At 45.1% G+C, this 19,499-nt stretch overlaps 1 protein-coding gene across 2 annotated transcripts in view; it reads left to right on the top strand.

Annotated features, from left to right (window-relative positions):
- The window catches only part of Ccdc25 (coiled-coil domain containing 25), a 33,985-nt gene extending 23,219 nt beyond the window's left edge, over nt 1–10,766 (top strand). Inside the window, exons 6-9 of one of the 2 annotated variants that reach the window (XM_013024261.1) lie at nt 4,767–4,870; nt 5,057–5,259; nt 6,852–6,897; nt 9,339–10,766. In XM_013024261.1, coding sequence (XP_012879715.1) covers nt 4,767–4,870; nt 5,057–5,259; nt 6,852–6,897; nt 9,339–9,368 — 383 coding nt within the window. In that variant the 3' untranslated portion in view covers nt 9,369–10,766. The remainder of the gene's footprint in view (nt 1–4,766; nt 4,871–5,056; nt 5,260–6,851; nt 6,898–9,338) is intronic. The other variant, XM_013024262.1, reaches the window with a different exon arrangement.
- Nucleotides 10,767–19,499: the final 8,733 nt, after the last annotated feature.

Here is a 19,499-nt window from a genome sequence, read left to right as displayed (position 1 = left end):
GTTCCATTTTTTCATGTTTTTCTAGCTGTTTTAATTGCAACATGAGATTATTTACTTGGTCTGTCTCTATTTTCTTGATGAGGGCAATAAATTTGCCCCTCAGGACTGCTTTTGCTGTGTCCCACAAGTTTCTTTGTGAGGTTTTCATTTTCATGGAGCTGTAGGAAATTTATTTCTTCTTTGATCTCTTCCATTACCCAGGCATTGCTAAGAAGTATGCTGTTCAATTTCCATGTATTAGAGTAATTTCTGAGGTATGCTTTGTTATTGAGAACTAGCTTGATTCCACTGTGGTCAGATAGGATACAGGGGATTATGTCGATCCCTTTGTATTTGCTTAAGTTCCTTGCATGAACTATGATATGCTCTATTTTGGAGAAAGTTCCATGAGCTGCTGAGAAGAATGTGTACTGTGTTGTTTTAGGGTGAAATACTCGGTAGATGTCAGTTAATTCCGCTTGAAGTATGACCTCACTTAATTTGGTAGCTTCTTTGCCAATCCTCTGGTTGGTAGACCTGTCCTTTTGTGAGAGTGGGGTGTTAAAGTCTCCTAGTATTATCGCATTGGAATCTATTTTATTCTGTAAGTTTGATAGTATTTGCTTAACATATCTGGGTACACCAATGTTTGGGGAATATAAGTTGATGAGGGTAATATCCTCCTCTTGGATTGTTCCCTGTATTAATATGTAGTGTCCATCCTTGTCTTTTTGTATTGATTTTAATGAAAAGTTTATTTTGTCAGATATCAGGATTACTACACCGGCTTTCTTACTGGGGGCATTTGATTGGTAGATCCTTTTCCAACCCTTTACTCTGAGTTTGTTTGTATGTTTGGCTGAGAGGTGGGTCTCCTGAAGGCAACAGATGGATGGGTCATGTTTTCTGATCTAGTCTGCAGTTCTTTTTCTTTTGATTGGTGAATTAAGCCCGTTAATTTTAAGAGATAGTATAGAAAGATGCATTGTGGTCCGTGTCATTCCGTTTTCATCAGTTTTTCTTCTTTACTTGTGTGCTTGCTCAGTTATACTTTGAGTAATGCCTGTTTGGGGCAGGTCCCAGTTCCTGGTTGCTTTCTTCAGGTTGTGTCCCCGCTCTTAGAATTCTTTGTAATGCTGGCTTAATGTTTATGCATTTAGTTTTTCTTTGCTATTAAAAATTTTCAGTTCTCCATCGAATGTGAATGCTAGCTTTGCCGGGTATATCAGTCTGGGTTGGCAGTTATTGGCTCTCAGGGTTTGTATGGTACTTTCCCATGTCTTTCTTGCATTCAGTGTTTATATGGAGAGATCTGCAGTGATTCTAATTTTTTTCCCATTGCAGTATAGGTCCTTCTTCATTTTTGCTGCATGCAAGATTGTTTCCTTATTCAGATCTATCATTTTTACTATAATGTGTCTAGAAGTGTTTCTCCTGGGATCTTGCTTGTTAGGTGTTCTATATGCTTCTGTTATGTAGTTTAGATGTTCTTTTTTGAGATGGGGAAATTTTCACTGATTATCTTGTTGAATAGGTGTTGCATTCTCTTGCTTTGATATTCCTCACCTTCGTCCACTCTAATTATATAAAGGTTAAATTTCTTGGCACTATCTGCTTGCTCTTGAATTTCCCTTTGGTATAATTTAAGTGATTTTTTTCCATATGTCATTTTTTGGTCCAGTTGGTGTATTCTGTCTTCTGTATCTGACACTCTACATTCCATTTCATTCACTCTATTAACTGTGGCATCCATTGTGGTTTGCATGGAGGAAATGGACTCTTTTATGGATTTGATGTTGGTTCTCAAAGTACTGATATCACCTCTTAATGAGGTATGTACTGCCTCTATTTTGGCATTTATCTCACTTCTTAGATATATACTGCCTCTATTTTTGCGTGTACCTTGTGTTTGAGATCCTGCATCTCTTTCGACAGTTCGTCCCTGTGTTCTTTCCATTTCTGGTCTATTTCTCGCTTTATTTCTTGAGTCATTGCCTCCAGCATCCCTTGGATGTAGCTTTTGGCTTCCATTCCTGCTTTGGTCTCACTGGGGCTCTCCCCTGGGTGGCTGCTGGCTATTGGGGATAGCTTGCTATCCTGGGTGTAGATAAACCTTGTAATTTTTCTCTGTGATTTTCGCATGGGGGTTCAGGGATTATTGGAGACTAATCTGAAATTTTGTTTTGGTCAATAGGTGTCTGTCTTTGCTTGGTTGCTGTTTCTGTATTGGTAGAGAGTCTGTACCTGATCTCGGTTCTGTTGGGAGCCGACCTCCAGCTGCTGGTCTGACCCACATAGGGTTCTCAGCTCTCTGCTGTAGATCACTGGCAGTTCCCGCCTTTGGAAGGGTTGAGCAGCCTAGACTGCCTCTGTTTGCTCCTACAGGTGCTCTTGGCAAGATCGAATGTGCTGGATGCACTCTCCCAGATGCTGGACTCTGCTATGGGCTCCTGATGGGTTTTTTTTGGCCGGTTGTGGGCTTGAACTTTGGGCTTGGGCACTGTCCCTCAGCTCTTCAGCTCAAGGCTGGCACCCTACCATTTGAGCCACAGCATCACTTCTGGCCCTTTCTGCTTATGGGTGCTGAGGAATCAGATCCAGGGCCTCATGCACCCAAGACAAGCACTCTACTGCTGAGCCACCTTACCAGCCTGAGCTCCTGCCTACTATCAGGTGCTGGTGGCCTGTGTTGTCCAACTCCCAGCCTATAATATATGGGTTGGGTTCTGATGGGGTTTGAGCTTCTCTTGTCATGAGCCCCCGGGTCTTTTGTTGTCACAGGCTTGCTTCCCAGGGGGTGCACCCTGTTTTTCTCCCCTCTGCTGAGGCGTGTGCTCAGCTTCTGACTTCAGTTGGGAGGAGTTGGTTGTGTTGTTCAGGCACTGGATCCCCAGGCCTGGTCCGGGCCCCCGGCCTGGGGCACGCCGGTTGGGCCTGTGCTACTGTTTATACTGCCTAGGTTATGCAGCCTGGGGTACACCATTCAAATTTCTTCTACTGTTGGGTGTCTTGACCCAGGGGTGCTGTTCCTGGCTTGGGTATTTAAGCTGCCTTCCAGGGGCGCTCTTGCTCTAGCCTGGCCAGCTGAGTGTGCTCCGTGGGCTGGTGGAGCTCTTGAACAGTTCCCGTTTTAGTGGGTCCTGTGGTCCAGGTGTTGGGGTAGGGAGTCTGGGTCAGGGTCTGGGGATTCCCACCAGCTCTGGTCTCTCTTGAGGGATATACTGTCCCCTGCGGGGTACTCAACCCTGGAGCTAGTTTTTTCTGTGTGATGTAGGTCGGTTGCCGTTGCAATCAGAGTTCAGTTGGGGTGGTTGCGGGCTGTGCTGGGTGGTGGTGTGGCTCTATGTGATTCTCTTCTGTCTGCCTAGTTCGACGCTGTCGGGTCCACACCGTGGGTTGGGCCTCCAGCCTCTGCCCAAGGGGTAGGGGAGGGGCCTCTGTGCAGGTTCTGAGCACTGGGGTTTGTCTCTGTTTGTGCTCTCCGGATCAGCACCAGTTCCTTGAAGGTCTTCTGCTCTGGTGGGCATCCCGTGTAGCTCTGGGGCTCCCATTGTGGGGCCAAGTTCCAGGCTCGGAGGTTTCTCCGTTTGTCGCAATCGGCCGGTCTGACACCCGTACCTCAGGCGGCGCAGGTGATCTGCAGACAGCCCCATGTGTCTCTGGGACTCCGGGCAGCCTCCGTGCAGATTCTGAGCACTGGGGTTTGTCTCTGTTTGTGCTCTCCGGATCCGCGCCAGTTCCTTGCAGGTCTTCTGCTCTGGTGTTGTGGGTGTCCTGTGTAACTCTGGGGTTCCCGCTGTGGGGTCTATTGGCTTTGGCGGGATGGAGCCTCTCTGCTTGGATGGAGAGTGAGAGGTGGGGGTGGGATCTTTGTGCAGACTCCCAGCTCAGAGATTTCTCTGTTTGTGGTGATCAGCGGGTCTGCAGACCAGCACCTCAGGCGGCTTCTGCGCGGGTGATCTGTGTCTCTGGGACTCAGGCAGCCCCCGCCGGGCCAGCTGGCTGCGGCTTGGCGTGCTGCTGCGCAACCAGTAAAGTTTGGGGGAGGGGTCTTCGCGCTTCCTGTTCTGAAATTCTCTTTTTTGTTATTTTCCACCTCCTGTTTTTCTCTGGGTGTTCGTCTTTTTGTTGTTGTCGGTCTTTTAGGGAGATTAAGCATTGGAACTCGAACTCTTCTTGGTTGGGGAGAGCTGTGGCATTTCCCTACTGCCCCATCGCCATCTTGGTCCCCCCTGTGATGACCTTTTAATAATTTCTTTGGTTAAAGAGCTGCAGTATGCTCTTCATTCAGATGAGATTCAGAGAGTCATGGGGACTTCACCGGAGTGGCACTGCTGGATTCTGGTGGTGCCAAAGTCCAGTCCAAGTCTTCAGAACCCCAGGCCAGGGCTTTATATTGGTGCTTACCCATGCTCAACTCAAGGATTGTGTTGATAATCTCAGGATACTTACTTATAGTTCTTTTCTCTTGGAAAAATCACACAAAAAGAATTTACGTTCAATTTTGGACTGTTCTCAAAAGTCCCTGAGGCTAATGGTGGACCCATCCCTGCTTCTAGTTAATGCTGTCCTTGGTCTTGTGTTGAATGTCAGTTCTACCTGGCCTGTTGTTATTGTTGCTTTTCTGCTGTTTGGTGCTGGAGCACAGTGGTGGCTTGACAACATTCTGTGATTTGAAGTGGCGGAAGCTTGTTCCTCCGAGGCCTCTTCCCAGCTAGGATGAGGGTGAGGGGGCTCGTCGCTGCATCTCATCCTACCTGCGTGTTCAAGTCACTCTCTCTTGGCAGGCTGCAAGATGAACAACGTTAACGTGGTATACACACCATGGTCTAACTTGAAGAAAACTGCTGACATGGATGTGGGGCAGATAGGCTTTCACAGGCAGAAGGATGTAAGTACTTGCTCCTCTGCAGAGTAGACCCACACCTGTACTGTCTGCCATGGGGGTGGAGGTGGTGAGGGCGGAGCAGGACATGGGTGTCCTAAGAGTTAAACTGAGCTGAAAACCTTGGCTTTTGGGGGGAGAAAAAAGAAAAATAAGAGTCAGTACTTCCCCCCCCCCCAATCTCTCTCAAAGGTAAAAATTGTTACAGTAGAGAAGAAAGTGAATGAGATTCTGAACCGATTAGAAAAGACTAAATCAGAGCGGTTCCCAGACCTGGCAGCAGAGAAAGAAGGCCGAGACCGTGAAGAGAGAAATGAAAAAAAAGCCCAAATTCAGGAAATGAAAAGGAGAGAGAAAGAAGAGATGAAGAAGAAGAGGGAAATGGACGAACTTAGGTATGCTGGAGCTCTGGCCTTGGTGTCAGTCAGAGAATTGTTCTTACTCATCTCAATCCTGGATTTACCTTAAGAATGACGTGTTACTGGATGGCGGGACACATGATGAAAAACCTTAAATGAGTCTATGAAAAAGGCACCTAGGCCAGGCACCGGTGGCTCATACTTATCATCCTAGCTACTCAGTTGGCTGAGATCTGAGGATCAAGGTTCAAAGCCTACCCAGATAGAAAATCCGTGAGACTCTTATCTCCAACAAACCATCAGGAAACCGGAAGTGACAATGTGGCTCAAGTGGTAGAGCACTTGCCTTGAGCTGAAGAGCTGAGGGAGAGTGGCCAGGCCCAGAGTTCAAGCCCCACAACTGACTCCCCAACAAAGGCACTTACATTAGTGTTCTGGTCTGATGAATCCCCCTTTTAGGATATGCAAATATGTGAAATAAAACAACCACCAAAAGTTTTTCTTAGAGTTTAGTTTGTAAAGTTCTTCAGAAAGGAAAAGATGTTACAATATGTATGTAATAATGACTACAATTTGAATGAGTTGTTTTAGCTATGAAAACCAATACTAATATTGACAAAGCTGTTTTAAAACCAAATACACACACATACAATTTTTTCCCCCTTTTTTGGTACTGGAACTAGGGCTTGAACTTAGAGCTTTTTCACTCAAGGCTGTCACTCTACCACTTCAGCCATACCAACATTTCCAGCTTTTTGGTGGTTAATTGGAGATAAGAGTCTTCACAGACTTTTCTTCCTGGGCTGGCTTTGAACCTTATACCTCAGATCTCAGCCTCCTGCGTAGCTAGGATACAGGCTTCAGTAAGCCATCAACATCCCGCTCTTTTTCTGTTTTGAAAGATTGAAATAAGGGCCGGGAAGGTAGCTCAGTATGGAGTGCTTGCCTTGCATGCATGAGGCCCTGGGTTCAGTTCCTCAGCACCACATAAGCAGAAAGTGGTAGAGTGCTGGCCTTGAGCTGAAGAACTGAGGGACAACGCCCAAGTCCAGAGTTCAGGCCCCACGACTGACAAAAAAAAAAAAAAAGAATAATGTGAGGCTTTTGTTCCCTACAATATTTCAAACATAGTTTGGTTTCTGAATACCAGTGAATAAGGCCATGAAGATATTTCAGTTTTCTATTGCTTCCATAAGAAATTATCACAAATTTAGTTGCTTAAAACAACAGATTTATTGTTCAACAGAGTTCACTGGTCTAAGTCGGTATCATGTGGGTAGGCTGGTTCCTTTCAGGGTAATTTGAAGAGGAGGAACTAAGAATAATCCATTGGTTTCCGGTATAAAGCGGTCAGTGATGTCGAGCCAGGGAACAGTGGAAAAGAACCAAATTGCTTTAGGTAGGAACTACTAGAACATGAGATAGAGACTAAAAAAGGTGAAAATACTTTTGAGCCATCAAAAAAGATGTCAGAGAGGCAGTTGTATTAATGAGTAGAGGTCAGAGGAAACGGGGCCTACACTAAAGTAAATTTGTGTGTTACTTTCATAATGATCCTTCATCCTGGGTGGTAAACATTCATGAAATGCTGTTGACTAGATAAACTTACTTTAAGTATTTTCTTCTAGGAGTTATTCATCCCTAATGAAAGTTGAGAATATGTCTTCAAATCAGGTATGCTCATCATTTACTCTAATGTGTGGTGAAATAAATCACTAGACACTTTAATAATTGAATTACCATTATAGTTGGACATTTTTGAGCATTGGTTCTAAGACCTCCATAAATACCAAAATCTGCAGGTGCTCTAGTCCCTTGTTTAATTGAAGTACTTATTTAAGTGGTAAAGTACTTGTTTAAGTGGTTAAGTACTCATTTATTACCTATGCATATTTTCCCATATTCTTTAAATAATACCCTAAATTAAATATAAATGCTATGTAAATAGATGTTAAATTTTTTTACTTAGACAATAATGACAAATCCATGCATGTTCAAATGGTTTTTTTTTTTTTTAAGTATTTCTCAGCTGGGTACTGGTGACTCACTCTAGTCCTGGCTACTCAGGAGGCTGAGATCTCAAGTTTGCCATTTGAAGCCAGGCAGGAAAGTCCATATGACTCTTACCTCCAATTAATCTCCAAAAATGAAGTGGCAAAGAGTAGCCTTGAGCAAAGAAAGCTCAGAGACAGTACCCAGGGCATAAGTTCAAGCCCTAGGGCTGACACACATACAAAAACCATTTGCATTTGGTTGCATCTACAGATAGGGAACCCACAGATATGGAAGGCCTTATGTGAACATACATACACACTGTGATTAGTGACAAATTTTGAGAGTTCCAGGACTTTGACATTAAATCTTTCCACCAGATTACTAATCCTTGTGCCCTCCTCTGTGTTGCTTGCTACCCTGTGTACTAGAACCCCAGGTTTGAATCAGCTTTTAAGTTCCCAGTTTACCAGTACAAAAGTACTTCTCCTAGGAATACTTATTATCAGAAGAAGGGTTCTTACAGCCTTTTCTGTTCTTAAAAAGGAAGGCTTTATTTCCCCTCAGAATCTTTGGTTAAAGGACATAGACCTTTTTGTAGTCTAACTTGGCAACATGTCCAGTTTTCATTTAAAGGCTGGTGTTTAAGATAAGACTTGAATTTTAATTTAGTTCATACAGTTTCAACAGGAGGAAGTTAAATGTTTCACCTGAAGGTGATTTTAATTTTGAATTTTTGGCAGAATAATTTTCTAATCTTTTTTAACCTTCGTAAATTTGGTATTGGAACCATAAACAATTATTTTTACATTCTTTTTGCATACTAATTAGCACTAGGTGGGAAAAAAACCATTTGTTAAATTGAAAAGCACGTGGACTCGAAGTGAAAGGAATCTAAAATACAAAGATGGTTCACATAAAGTTTTGGATCTCTGATTGGTATTTAAGTTTCTGTGATCCTTGAGACTTGCTTTCAGGCACATGAGAAGTGGGGTGAGGCACGCTCTTTAAAGTGTCACCAGCCCCGTGTTAACTCTGGGCTTGTTCACCTGTAGTTTGCAGTGTAATGCTGATGTTTGAAGTATAGTCCAGATATCTGTGCCAGCAGCTCTGCTTGTTGTATAGTTATCTGAGGCACAGTGAAGCACAGTGAGAGCCATAAAGTAACACCAGAGATAAAAACCAGATTCAGTGGAGCCACTGTTTTCTACCCATATCTGGAGTTTTCCTCCCGTCTCTAACTAAGGACATTGAGGGAGAAAAGGGCTTGTACAAACCTATGCCCTATCCCTGTCGGTAATGTGGGTGTCAAGCAACAAGAAAGAGGCGTTAACACACATCAGTACTCAGATTGTAACATTGTCAAGTCGCTGTACCAGGACTCAGCATGGTGGTGAACATTGGCAAAGGAGCCTGAAGACGCCTGGAGTGTCTTCTCCAGGATTTGGTTATAAGCCACATCATACAATGGGGTCCCTTTGCTGTGTATATGCCACCATATAAGATTTTCTTAAGTAAAAAAAGGAAAAGAACTCAAAATTGTCTTGGGCAATAACAAACTTAAAACAACCTTGAGGCTCAGTAAACTAGTATTAAGCCACAAGTATTGTACAAGGTGGTAGTTAGCACAGTGTAGTTAGTATGAAGGTATCATGTTTCTGTTTACCTGATGTGGATGTGAATGGAGAGCAAAGTTACTGCAGCGAAGCAGACCCATGTGACCATTGTCTCACATACTTTTTTTTTTCACTTAAAAAAAAAAAGATCTGTAAGGAATTTGTCTGAATAATTAGGATGTGCTTCTGCAGCATCTTGTTTTCTGATAGTCGCTTTTGTTAGACCTGTCCCGGCCCAGTGGGGCCTTTCCTCGTGCTGTGGAAATCATGGTGACTTGGTGCTGTGAGGCAGGCCAGGCAGGGATACAAAGAAACACCCTGGCTCTACTGATCCAGCTGCTTCAGGGAATTAAAGGAGACAGATGATGCGCAGGGAGATTAGCCTCGTTCCTTTTGGCTTCCTGAGCCCTGAGATTAGCAGTGAGAAGGAGGCTTGTCAGTTAAGATCATAACTGGAAATTTAAAACTTTGCAGGTTTTTATGGTTTCACTTTTATATTTCCTATAGGACGGCAATGATTCTGATGAATTCATGTGAAAAGAGGAAGGACCTTTGAAAGATGTGACTGGAGGGACAGTGGCAGAGCTTTTGATTTCATCTATGTTATAATGATAAAACCACCAACCAAAAATCTACCTTCATTCTACATTGGTATTACCCATTTTGGAATCCAAGAGAAATGGCTCCCGTTTTGCTGACAGCAAAGGAACAGATATTATATATAATACAGTTGAACTTGAAGACAGTATATAATTCTGGGGAGCAAAATATTTGGGGCAGAACACATCTCAGTACTTGGTGGAAGCTGGCGGCCCTTGTTTGTGAGATAGACTTCAGAGCACACCCACTCTGAAAAGTGGTCCAGCCCTGAAAGCAAGTGTCTTGAAATGCTTTTCATATTCATAAAATACCTTTTTTTCCCATCTTTTTAGGAAAAATTGGTTGGTGGGTAATAGGCCAGTGTTCTCCCATCCCCAGTTTTCTGCTTAGATACAAGGATGCATGGGTTTTGAAGATGGTGGTGGTATTTCAGCATTTGCATTCCCTGTTGTCTGAGTCTGGTGACTGGTGCTCCTCAGCTGTCTACTTGACCAGCTCTTGCGTCCTTGCTTTCAGGGAGTGAGGCCTCTGTTAGCCGCATCGTGTTTAAAGAAATAGTTGATTTTAATCAAGTTTGGGCCTGGGGGGGCAATTGCTTCCTGAGCATGAAGTAATCCATGCCATAAATATGGTGACTTCCCTCCTCCAGCCAGTTTGGGGCCCGAGATAAATAGAGGAAGGGATGTTCTCATCATTGGGTGGGAAAGAAGAGTTACCAGATATAGCATGAAGCAAAATCCACATTAAGTTGTGGTTTAGAAGGAAAGCCAAGCATTCCCCGGCCACCCGAGTAATTTGTGTCCCTACCTTGAAATAATAAGTATTTTGAGTAGTAACTTCAGAGTTGAGATTTCTTCAGTGTGGACTCCATAACATAGTATATCCATTGCTATTCATGGGCACCACTTGCTAGCCAGAGTGCTGCTGATCAGAAGACACAGAAAGCAGCCACTGTAAGAAGAAGGAAAACAGCAAAAGAAGAGAACAGAGCCTGCACGACAGCAAGTGTGTAGATCGCATTAATATACCCCAGATTCTTCCCACAGTGCTGTTATTCTAAGTGAGCTAAACTCTCCTGCAGTGGAGCTTCCTATCTTTCATGGCTCTTTGGAAGTGGGTAGAGCCAGAAGACAAGCATCACTTCCTACTTCAAGTTGGTATATGGGATTGAACTGGAAAGTTCTCTGAGGCATAGGTCATTGCCAGTCTTTGAAAAGGTGTGGGAAGCAGCACCAGAAATCAGTGATTTTGTGTTTGCGTGTGTCTGGTACTTAGTCTGAAGTTCTACTATTAAAAAAAATAAAAATAAAGTACCAACTTCTTTTTTATCTGGAAGGACAAGGATACGTGAATTCTTCAAATTTGCTGGTTACAAAAGAGACATCCTGCCAGGTGCCAGTGGCTCACGCCTGTAATCCTAGCTACTCAGGAGGCTGAGATCTGAGCATCAAGGTTCAAAGCCAGCCGGGGCAGGAAGGTCCGTGAGACTTATCTCCATTAACCACTCAGAAAACTGGAAGTGGCGCTGTGGCTCAAGAGGTAGAGTGCTTGCCTTGAGCTGAAGAGCTGAGGGACAGCGCCCAGGCCCAGAGTTCAAGCCCCACAACTGACAAAAAAAGAAAACCCTTTGCCCATGCTGGCTGTGAGTGATCTTGCTGTGAAAACCTCTGTGTGGTCGGCTCATTGTGCAAACACAGCCTTGAGCTTGCTGGGTAAAGCCCAGCCCTGAGCAAGCTTGTTCTGGCAGGTGCTGTAGAGGTGGCCTCTTCCTCTCCATGTCCACCACTGGCGTGGCCATCCCATCTCTTGTCTTCTGCCTGGTCACACAAGCCACTCAGACAGGAGACTGCCTCCACAGTTGCCTGTGTGCCCTCGGCTTCTGCCTGTGCAGGCCTCTGCTGCCCCATGTTGAACCCACAGAGTTTCTGAGGAATACATATTTTTACTGCGATGTGGGAGGTCATAATTCTCATCTTATACTGCGTCAGATTGCCAAGGCCTCTGAATTCTTGGCGTTTGTCCCGTTAGCTGTTTTATCTGACTTTCCCCTGCCTCTCCTTGGCCCCAGTGAGCAGCACAGGCCTTTCTTTTGAGGACATAACAGATTCATTGCCAGTGGTTCAACTTGGCATCAGTCATCTCATTTCTTGCTTCTGGCCTGTTTCCGGGGTGTTTGATAGTTGGAAATTGTTACTGTTTTCAGGAGCCTTGCCCTTATTCAGGCTTCTCTGAGTCGTACTATCCCTAATCAAGTGTCCTCTTTTTTTTTTTTTTTGATGCCAGTACTGGGGGTTGAAGTCAAGGCCTGGACACTTCCTTACCTTTTTTCCTCATGGCTGGCACTGTACTACTTGAGCCGCAGCTCCATTTCCATCATCACTGTGCATTTTCTGTGGTCAAGGATTGTGTTATTCAGTTACTCCGTGGTGCCCTGTTAAATTTAGACAGCTTTCCCAGTTGTCACCTGCCTTTGTCTAGGGCCAAGATCCTTGGCAAGGAAGTTTCACATAGTGACTGTTGCACCAGTAATGGAAAGCAAAATAGGTGACTGACTTGTTGAATCTTATCAGTACTGACGTGTTCTAAGTCAGAGCTCCACTTCTGGCTTTTGGGTGGTTAATTGGAGATAGTCTCATGACATTGGGCACCAGGCCCCAGTGGCTCATGCCTGTAACCTGTAGCTGAGATCTGAAGATCGTGGTTCAAAGCCAGCTTGGGCAGGAAAGTCTGTGGGACTCTTATCTCCATTAACCACCAGAAAACCAGAAGTGGCGCTGTGGCTCAAGTGGTAGAGTGCTAGCTTTGAGCTGAAGAGTTCAGGGACAGTGCCCAGGCCAAGAGTTCAAACCCCATGACTGACAAAAAAGTCTCGGAGTTTCCTGACCAGACTAGCTTCCAGCATGTGCAGTTCCCCTGACTGCAGTTCTAGCCTCCAGTCGAAGACCAGAGCTATTCCACCTGTGTCTGTCAGAAGGTGGAAGCCTTTGTCTTCTGAGCTAGAGGCGTTTGTGGGGAAACTGAACAGAGTAGCAAAGTAGAGAGATGGAACCGTTTTCCAGTTGCTCCTGAGTCATGGTACTGAAGCTGTGTTTTTTCTTTGACTTGAAGTGCATTGTGTGAAAAAGTCCCCATTTTCTGAATGATTAGAATAAGAATGAGATCTTTAGATTTGAAAGTGGACTATAAAAAATGGACCAAGCTGGGTGCCTATAATCCTAGTTACTTGTGAGGCTGAGGTCTGAGGATCACAGTTCAAAGCCAGCCCAGGCAGGAAAAGTCCATGAGACTCTTATCTCCCAATAAACCACCAGAAAGCTGGAAGTGGTGCTGTGGCTCAAGTGGTAAAAGTGCTAGCCTTGAGCTGAAGAAAGAGCTCAGGGACAGCTCACAGACACTTGAGTTCAAGCCCCACAACACAACAATAAAAAGGACCAAACTAATTAGAAGTATAAAATTAGAAATCGAGATTCCAGGCTTGATGTCAGCCTCAGCCAGCTTCTGAGCGAGCAACCCTCAGAAATGATGGCACAGGGGCCTGAGCAAGTCCTGAGCAAGCTGTACTCTGAGTTCTCCAGGGACAGGTTTGTCATGTGAATTATCACTTCAAAAGTTGGATGATGTCAAATGTGGATACGGTGTGCCCTGGAGGAGCAATCTGTAGAACGTACAGAAGCTTGTAGTTTAAGGAGAACTGTGTGTGCTTGTGGGATTTCAATTTACATTTGTCCTCAGGCCTACTGACTGACTGTACCTGCTGAATTTAGGTGAGTATAGAAAGTTCTGTTCTATGGGATAAACGGTGCTTTTCTCCTACAGCTCAGTAGCAAGAAGAGAAGAGAAAATGAAGCTAAAAGGCCATGATATTGGAGCACTAGCCTTTGACCCCTTTCTGGTATATTAGTATCTTGTGTTGCTAAACACAATGCTTGAGGCTGGTGACTTTAGGATTATTTGATTTGTAATTCTGGATGACCCAAGCAGTATGGTGCCAGCGTCCTAGTGAGGGTACTCTTGGTGACATCACCACATCACAGGAGGGTTAAAGTGTGAAGACTTCCTGTGATCCTTTCCTGACAAATGGGCTCTGAACTGGTAACTTCTGCGGGTTACATTTTCACCCCTCCATCCTAGAGCTCACCCTAATGTTACATAGTGGGTTTGTTTTGCTAGTCCTGCGGCTTGAACTCAGGGCCTGGGTTCTGTCCCTGAGCTTCTCTATGCTCAAGGCTAGCACTCTACCACTTGAGCCACAGTGCCACTTCCAGATTTTTCTGAGTAGTTTATTGGAGATAAGAGTCTTAAGGACTTTCCTGCTCCAGCTGGCTTTGAACATGATCCTTAAATCTCAGTATCCTGAGTAGTTGGGATTACAGGTGTAAGCCACCTACACTCAGTGTTTATAGAGAAATATATAAACAGCTGGGGGCTGGTGGCTCACGCCTGTAATCCTAGCTACTCAGGAGGCTGAGATCTGAGGATCACGGTTCAAAGCCAGCCTGAGCAGGAGAGACTTTGAGACTCCTATCTCCAATAAACCACCAGAAAACCGGAAGTGGCGCTGTAGCTCAAGTGGTAGAGTGCTCTCCTTGAGCTGAAGAGCTGAGGGACAACGCCCAGGCCCAGAGTTCAAGCCCCACGACTGACAAAAAAAGAAATATATAAACAGTGTTTATAGAGAAATATTGAGACTTTGCTCCCAGCTGTAAAAGTATGTTTAAATTCCTAAATGATTTTTTTTTTAATGCCAGTCCTGGTGCTTGAACTCAGGGCCTGGGCACTGTCCCTGAGCTGCTTTTGTTCAACTAGTGCTCTACCACTGGAACCACAGCTTCACTTCTGGCTTTTTTGTGTTTGATTAATTAATTAAAGAGTAATGGATGTTTCTGCCTAAGTTGACTTCAAGCCACAATCCTCAGATCTTGGCCCCCTGAGATGACAGGTATCCGCCGCCAGCATCCAGTTAGACTATTGCCTTTGTAGGATAACCCATGCCTTATTTTCAGCTGCCTTAGCTGCTAAAATTCTGAGATTGAAATGTTTGGTAAATTACAAGGGAAATGTAGATTGGAGTGAGAGTTTTTCACCTGGAAGAATTTAGAGATCGATGTCTATATACTGAAAATACAGATGTATATATACATCTATAATATATAATGTATATATATATGTTGGGTCTTCGTCCGTCTTTGGACAGACAGGGTCCGAGGAGAGGTAAGTGCAAAGTGCGGCCACTCGCCCCCCCCCCTCCCCAGCCTCCCTTAGCCCAGGAGACAATCAGACACAGCAGGGAGTCAAACCAAGCAGGAACTCATTTTTTAACAGGGAGCATCCCCTTTTTAAAACAAAAGACTTCATGGGAGGGGAGGAAGTGGAACCAACCAGTCACTGAAAGGCCACACCTTAGCGTGCACCTAAGCTTCCATGAGTTGTTTACACACTGAACCTAAACAAATCCGGCTCTGCCCACTCAACTTCCTCTCAGGGCCATCTTTGCTACCTGTGTTCCCCACAGATTTCCACACATATATACATCTATATGTATAGATAGATGTGTATATATTTGTATATATGTCATACATTGAGCACTTATCTTTCTGATTTCATTCTGTATTGTTAGGAAACCTCCATGCTTTCTTCCATGAGACATAAGTGGTCTTTGCTGTTGGCACATGCAGATTGATGCTGAATTTCTGCATTTGTGAATGGCCAAAGAATGACCGCCACTCCAACACCCAAGCAGCTTTCTCCAGTTCTTCAGCCTGCTGAGTAGGTGTCAAGTTTTAAGGCTGGTAAAAAGGAAGACATTTTCCAAAGTCGGTATTGTGCTTCCTTTCCACATGGACGCCATCAGCAAGCAGTGTAGTAGAAATAGAGTGGTTCCTGCCTCAGCTGTGGTCCAGCGGGGGCTGAGGCTGCCCAGGTTCCTGCTGATGTTTTTGGTTTCTGCTTCAGCAGCTTGGTTAACATTTGCTTATGGTTTCAGAAGAGAAAGTGGGATCTTTCAGGTTTGAACCTTTAATCCTTAGTGGAAGACACAGTCGAGTCAACATGTTAAAACTACAGACTAAAAAGAAAACATTAGAGGCCCTGTCCAGTGCTTTTGGCCAGTCCTGTCTTGGCCAGCCTGTGAAGTTCTTTGCTTCATTTTATGACCATTGAATTTAAGGCTAGTATAGTTGGTACTAACGAGGCTTGCCTGGCTTATTTCAAAGCTGAAGTTGCATTGGTTATCATTTTATTATTGAGATGTTGAGGTGGCTTTTGTTAATTTGATGTTTGGGGCAAATGGGGGAAGAGTTCTCAGTTCCCTTTCTGGGGACAGCGAGGGTTACCAGTGTCAGGGTCAGCTGCACCCAGAGATTCTGCCCACTCCTTGTCTGCAGTGGTCAGCAGTACTGCCCAGGGCCGAGGCAGGGCCTGTTTTCTGCCTTTGCCTCCTGAGACATTAATCCCAGAGAAAATACCTTGGGGCTTCCCAGGCTTCACACCTGGCATCTGGGAATTAAGGGCAGACAATGAGTTCCATAATGGACTGGAACAGGAAGATTAGATCTGCTTGGACAGTAAATCAGTTGTGGAATGGATTGTCTCTTAGTAAGCTTGGTGGGAAATGAGCCAGAGGGAATGAGAAGGACACTTGCTTTCATCTCAGGTTGTGCTTGTGGGTGGGAGGGAATGGGACAGGCCTGGGTGACTGCAGACCTCTGTGCCCACCTCCCCTCTGGCGCTCTCCCTATGCCCAGCCTGCGCCATTCATCGGCCAGGACCCTGGTGCCTCAGAAAGATGTGAGAAAGGCCACCATCCCACCACTGGATTTCTGTTTGGGGTGTGTATTGAGTCATATGGCTCTGTCTTTTATGTCATTTGTCTCCTTTGGGCCTTTGCTCATTGGGAAGTGAAAGGTAGGATGACAGCAGGGCTGGGCAGGTGACATGCGAGGGGGACAGATGAGGTGGCTCCCACATTGTGAGCCATGGGGAATGCAGTGAGTTGGGCTGCCTCCACTTGGTGACATCGCCAGGGGGAATCCGTGAGTAACTGGGGTACCCGAGGAGCAGAAGGGACAGGGAAATAGCTTTTTCCTCCCAATCAGTCTTCAACCATGCTGATTTCCCCCTGTGAGGACATCCTGAGGAACAGAACTGATTCCGTGGTGCTCAGATCCATTTAAAAATGATGGTCTCAAGCCGGGTGCTGGTGGCTCACGCCCGTAATCCTAGCTACTCAGGAGGCTGAGATCTGAGGATCGCGGTTCAAAGCCAGCCCGGGCAGGAGAGACCATGAGACTCCTATCTCCAATAAACCACCAGAAAACCGGAAGTGGTGCTGTAGCTCAAGTGGTAGAGTGCTCGCCTTGAGCTGAAGAGCTGAGGGACAGCACCCAGGCCCAGAGTTCAGGCCCCACGACCAAAAAAATAAAAATGATGGTCTCCTCACAGACATGAACTCATCTGCTCTAATTCAAAATGTCAGTCTTACATTTAACTCAACACTTCAGCCACCTCCAGGTTCACACTGGGAGTCTCCACTGCCCTTCTTCCAGTGGCAGATACCTCCAGAACTGGAAAGGAGGCTGGAGAAGGAAGGCCAGCTGCTGGTGATCCCGAGCCGGTAGAGAGTAGACGTTAGAGGAAAAGATGCCGGTGTTTTGTGGCAGGTACTATTGTGAGCATTTGGCTATTGCTGGCCCCAAAGAGGCAGGTGTTCCAATCCTTAGTTCTTCAGGAGGCCTTTCTGTACCGCCTTCTGCTTGCGCAAAGAACAGTCAGTGCTGTAGCTTCCTGGTCCAGGAATGTGCTTGCTGGAAGGGTTCTTGTAACCTTCCCCAGACCCAGCTCCTCTGGGACTTGGGACTGTGGCCTTGGCAAGATTCTCACTCAGAACCAGCCTCCTCCCATGCTTCATTCCACCAAAGGGAGACTCCACTTGTCAAATCAGGGTGCTCCAGTCCAGCCCGTTCTACCACTGCCTGTTCAACAGCCTTTGCGGTAGGCTCTGGCTGGCTTCCTGCTGTTCGAATTCCCCAGGGTTGAAGCACAAGCCGTCTCTATGGAAGAGCCTGACAGATGGACCGGCAGGCCCGGCACAGCCGCTGCAAGGAGGTGAGATGCCTGTCTGTGCCCCCCAGTGCCACCCACAAAGGCCCCCCTCTCCCCGGCCTCCGGGGTAACTTCAGTGTCACCCCTTCAGGTCATCATCCTTCTGTGATGGCTGTTGAGGTGACTAGTTTTACTGTCCTTTCTGCAAGGCCTGCACTCGGGTATCTTGTAAATGGAGTGGAGATGTATTCACAACTGGCTTGCTCTCTGCCTTGAGATGTGAATGTTCACTCGTTAAGTGACATAGACCAGGGTTTTTCGATAACATTTCCAAGTTGCTCAAAACTCTTCCACTTTTTGAGGGTCAAACAAGGCCCTGTCTCTGACCTGTGCATACAAAACAGCCTTCCGTAATCAGCGATCTGGTTATGATGAACTCTGAGGCCTCCTCACCCAGCCCTCATCATCTGAGGATTTATGATTTTCTGAGACAGTGGAAAGTTATCAGATGGAATTCTGGGTGGCAGACCCTTCCTGGAAGTAGCGTGTGTGGACATCCCCGGTGTGTCCTAGAGACACAGAGAAAGAGGGAAGAGCCAGCAGGTGGCAGGAGAGAACAAGCCAGGTCTCAACTTGTGTCCTAGTGAATCTACCCTATTCCTGCAGATGGACGGGAGAGACAATGTGGGATGTCTGTGTTCTGAAAGGCAGATGGGGTAAAAGCTATGTCATGCAGGAGTTGGTGGTGGTTAGTGAAGTCGTAATGCTTTTGCAATAGAAATCATCGGAATGTAGGGTGAAAGCTGTCTGAACTTTCTAAACCAATACCACGTGTAGATTTAAAAATAAAATTGCTGTGAAAACCCAATCTTACCTTTAAAAACAATGCTCTTTAAAAAGCAAATCCCTTGTTTTGGAGTCAGCATCTTTTTTTTCACATACACATATGTAAATAAATATGTATATACACATATAAATAATAAATATATATTTGTATATATGTATGTATTTTTCACACACACACACACACACACACACACACCTCCAAATGGCCTCTGGCAGAAAAGGATAATTATATAACCACTCTGTTCTGTCACTCTGTTCTGTCACCCAGTCCCACAAAACATCCCTCACACCCTTCCTGAATCACATTCCTCTCTTCCTGACTTATGGTAGCCATTTTCTCGCTCTTCATGCATTTTGCCATTTCCCTAAACAATACAGTGTCTGGTTCTGCTTATTTTGAACTACATATACATGGAATCTTACTGTAATACTTTTTGCCAGTGACTTACTTTTTTTTTTTTTTACTTTACATTGGTTTGTAAAAAATTAGTGTTGTTTCTTTCTTTAAGACAAGATCTCACTAGGTGATCCAGGCAGGCCTCAAACGCATGATCCTCCTGCTTCAGCTCCTGTGTGCTAGTATTACAGCTCGCTCTCCATACTGTTTTGTTGTTGTTTTTGCTGGTTCCTAGGCTTGAACTGAAGACCTCAAACCTACTTGGCTTTCTTGCTTCATGGCTGGTACTCTACCGCTTACATCACACCTCAAGCCTAGCTCTTTTTTGAGGACTTTTCTGCCCAGGTAAGCTTTGACTCAAGATCCTCCATGTCTCGGCCCCTTGAGGAGCTACAATTACAGGTGTGAGCCACGGGCACCAGGCAAACAGAACTGGGAGAAGGAGGTTGCAAGTATGCTTCTACTGTCATCCTTCTCCCTTCTCTTCCCTTACCCCCCCTTTTTCTGTGGGGGGTGGGTAGAACTAGAGATCAAACTGATCAAACTGTCTTTAGCCTCTTAGTATTGTTTTTGGTGAATTTTCCCTAATAAACACACCTTGTTGGAATTTGTTTATTGAATCCACTTGTGTTCTAATTATTTACCCACATAGTTATGAATATGCCTTCTATAAAGTCATCAAGAAAATTTGGAAAAATGTTGAATAGACTAGGGTATCCCTGTAATGGAGATTAGTGGGCACATTTTGGGCATACACAACCAGCTCAATTTTATTCTTTTTTTTG

This window comes from Dipodomys ordii, unplaced genomic scaffold (genome assembly GCF_000151885.1).
Source record: "Dipodomys ordii isolate 6190 unplaced genomic scaffold, Dord_2.0 Scaffold74, whole genome shotgun sequence".
NCBI lineage: Eukaryota > Metazoa > Chordata > Mammalia > Rodentia > Heteromyidae > Dipodomys > Dipodomys ordii.
Note: the sequence above shows the minus strand (reverse complement) of the source record. Positions and strands in the feature narration are given on the sequence as shown.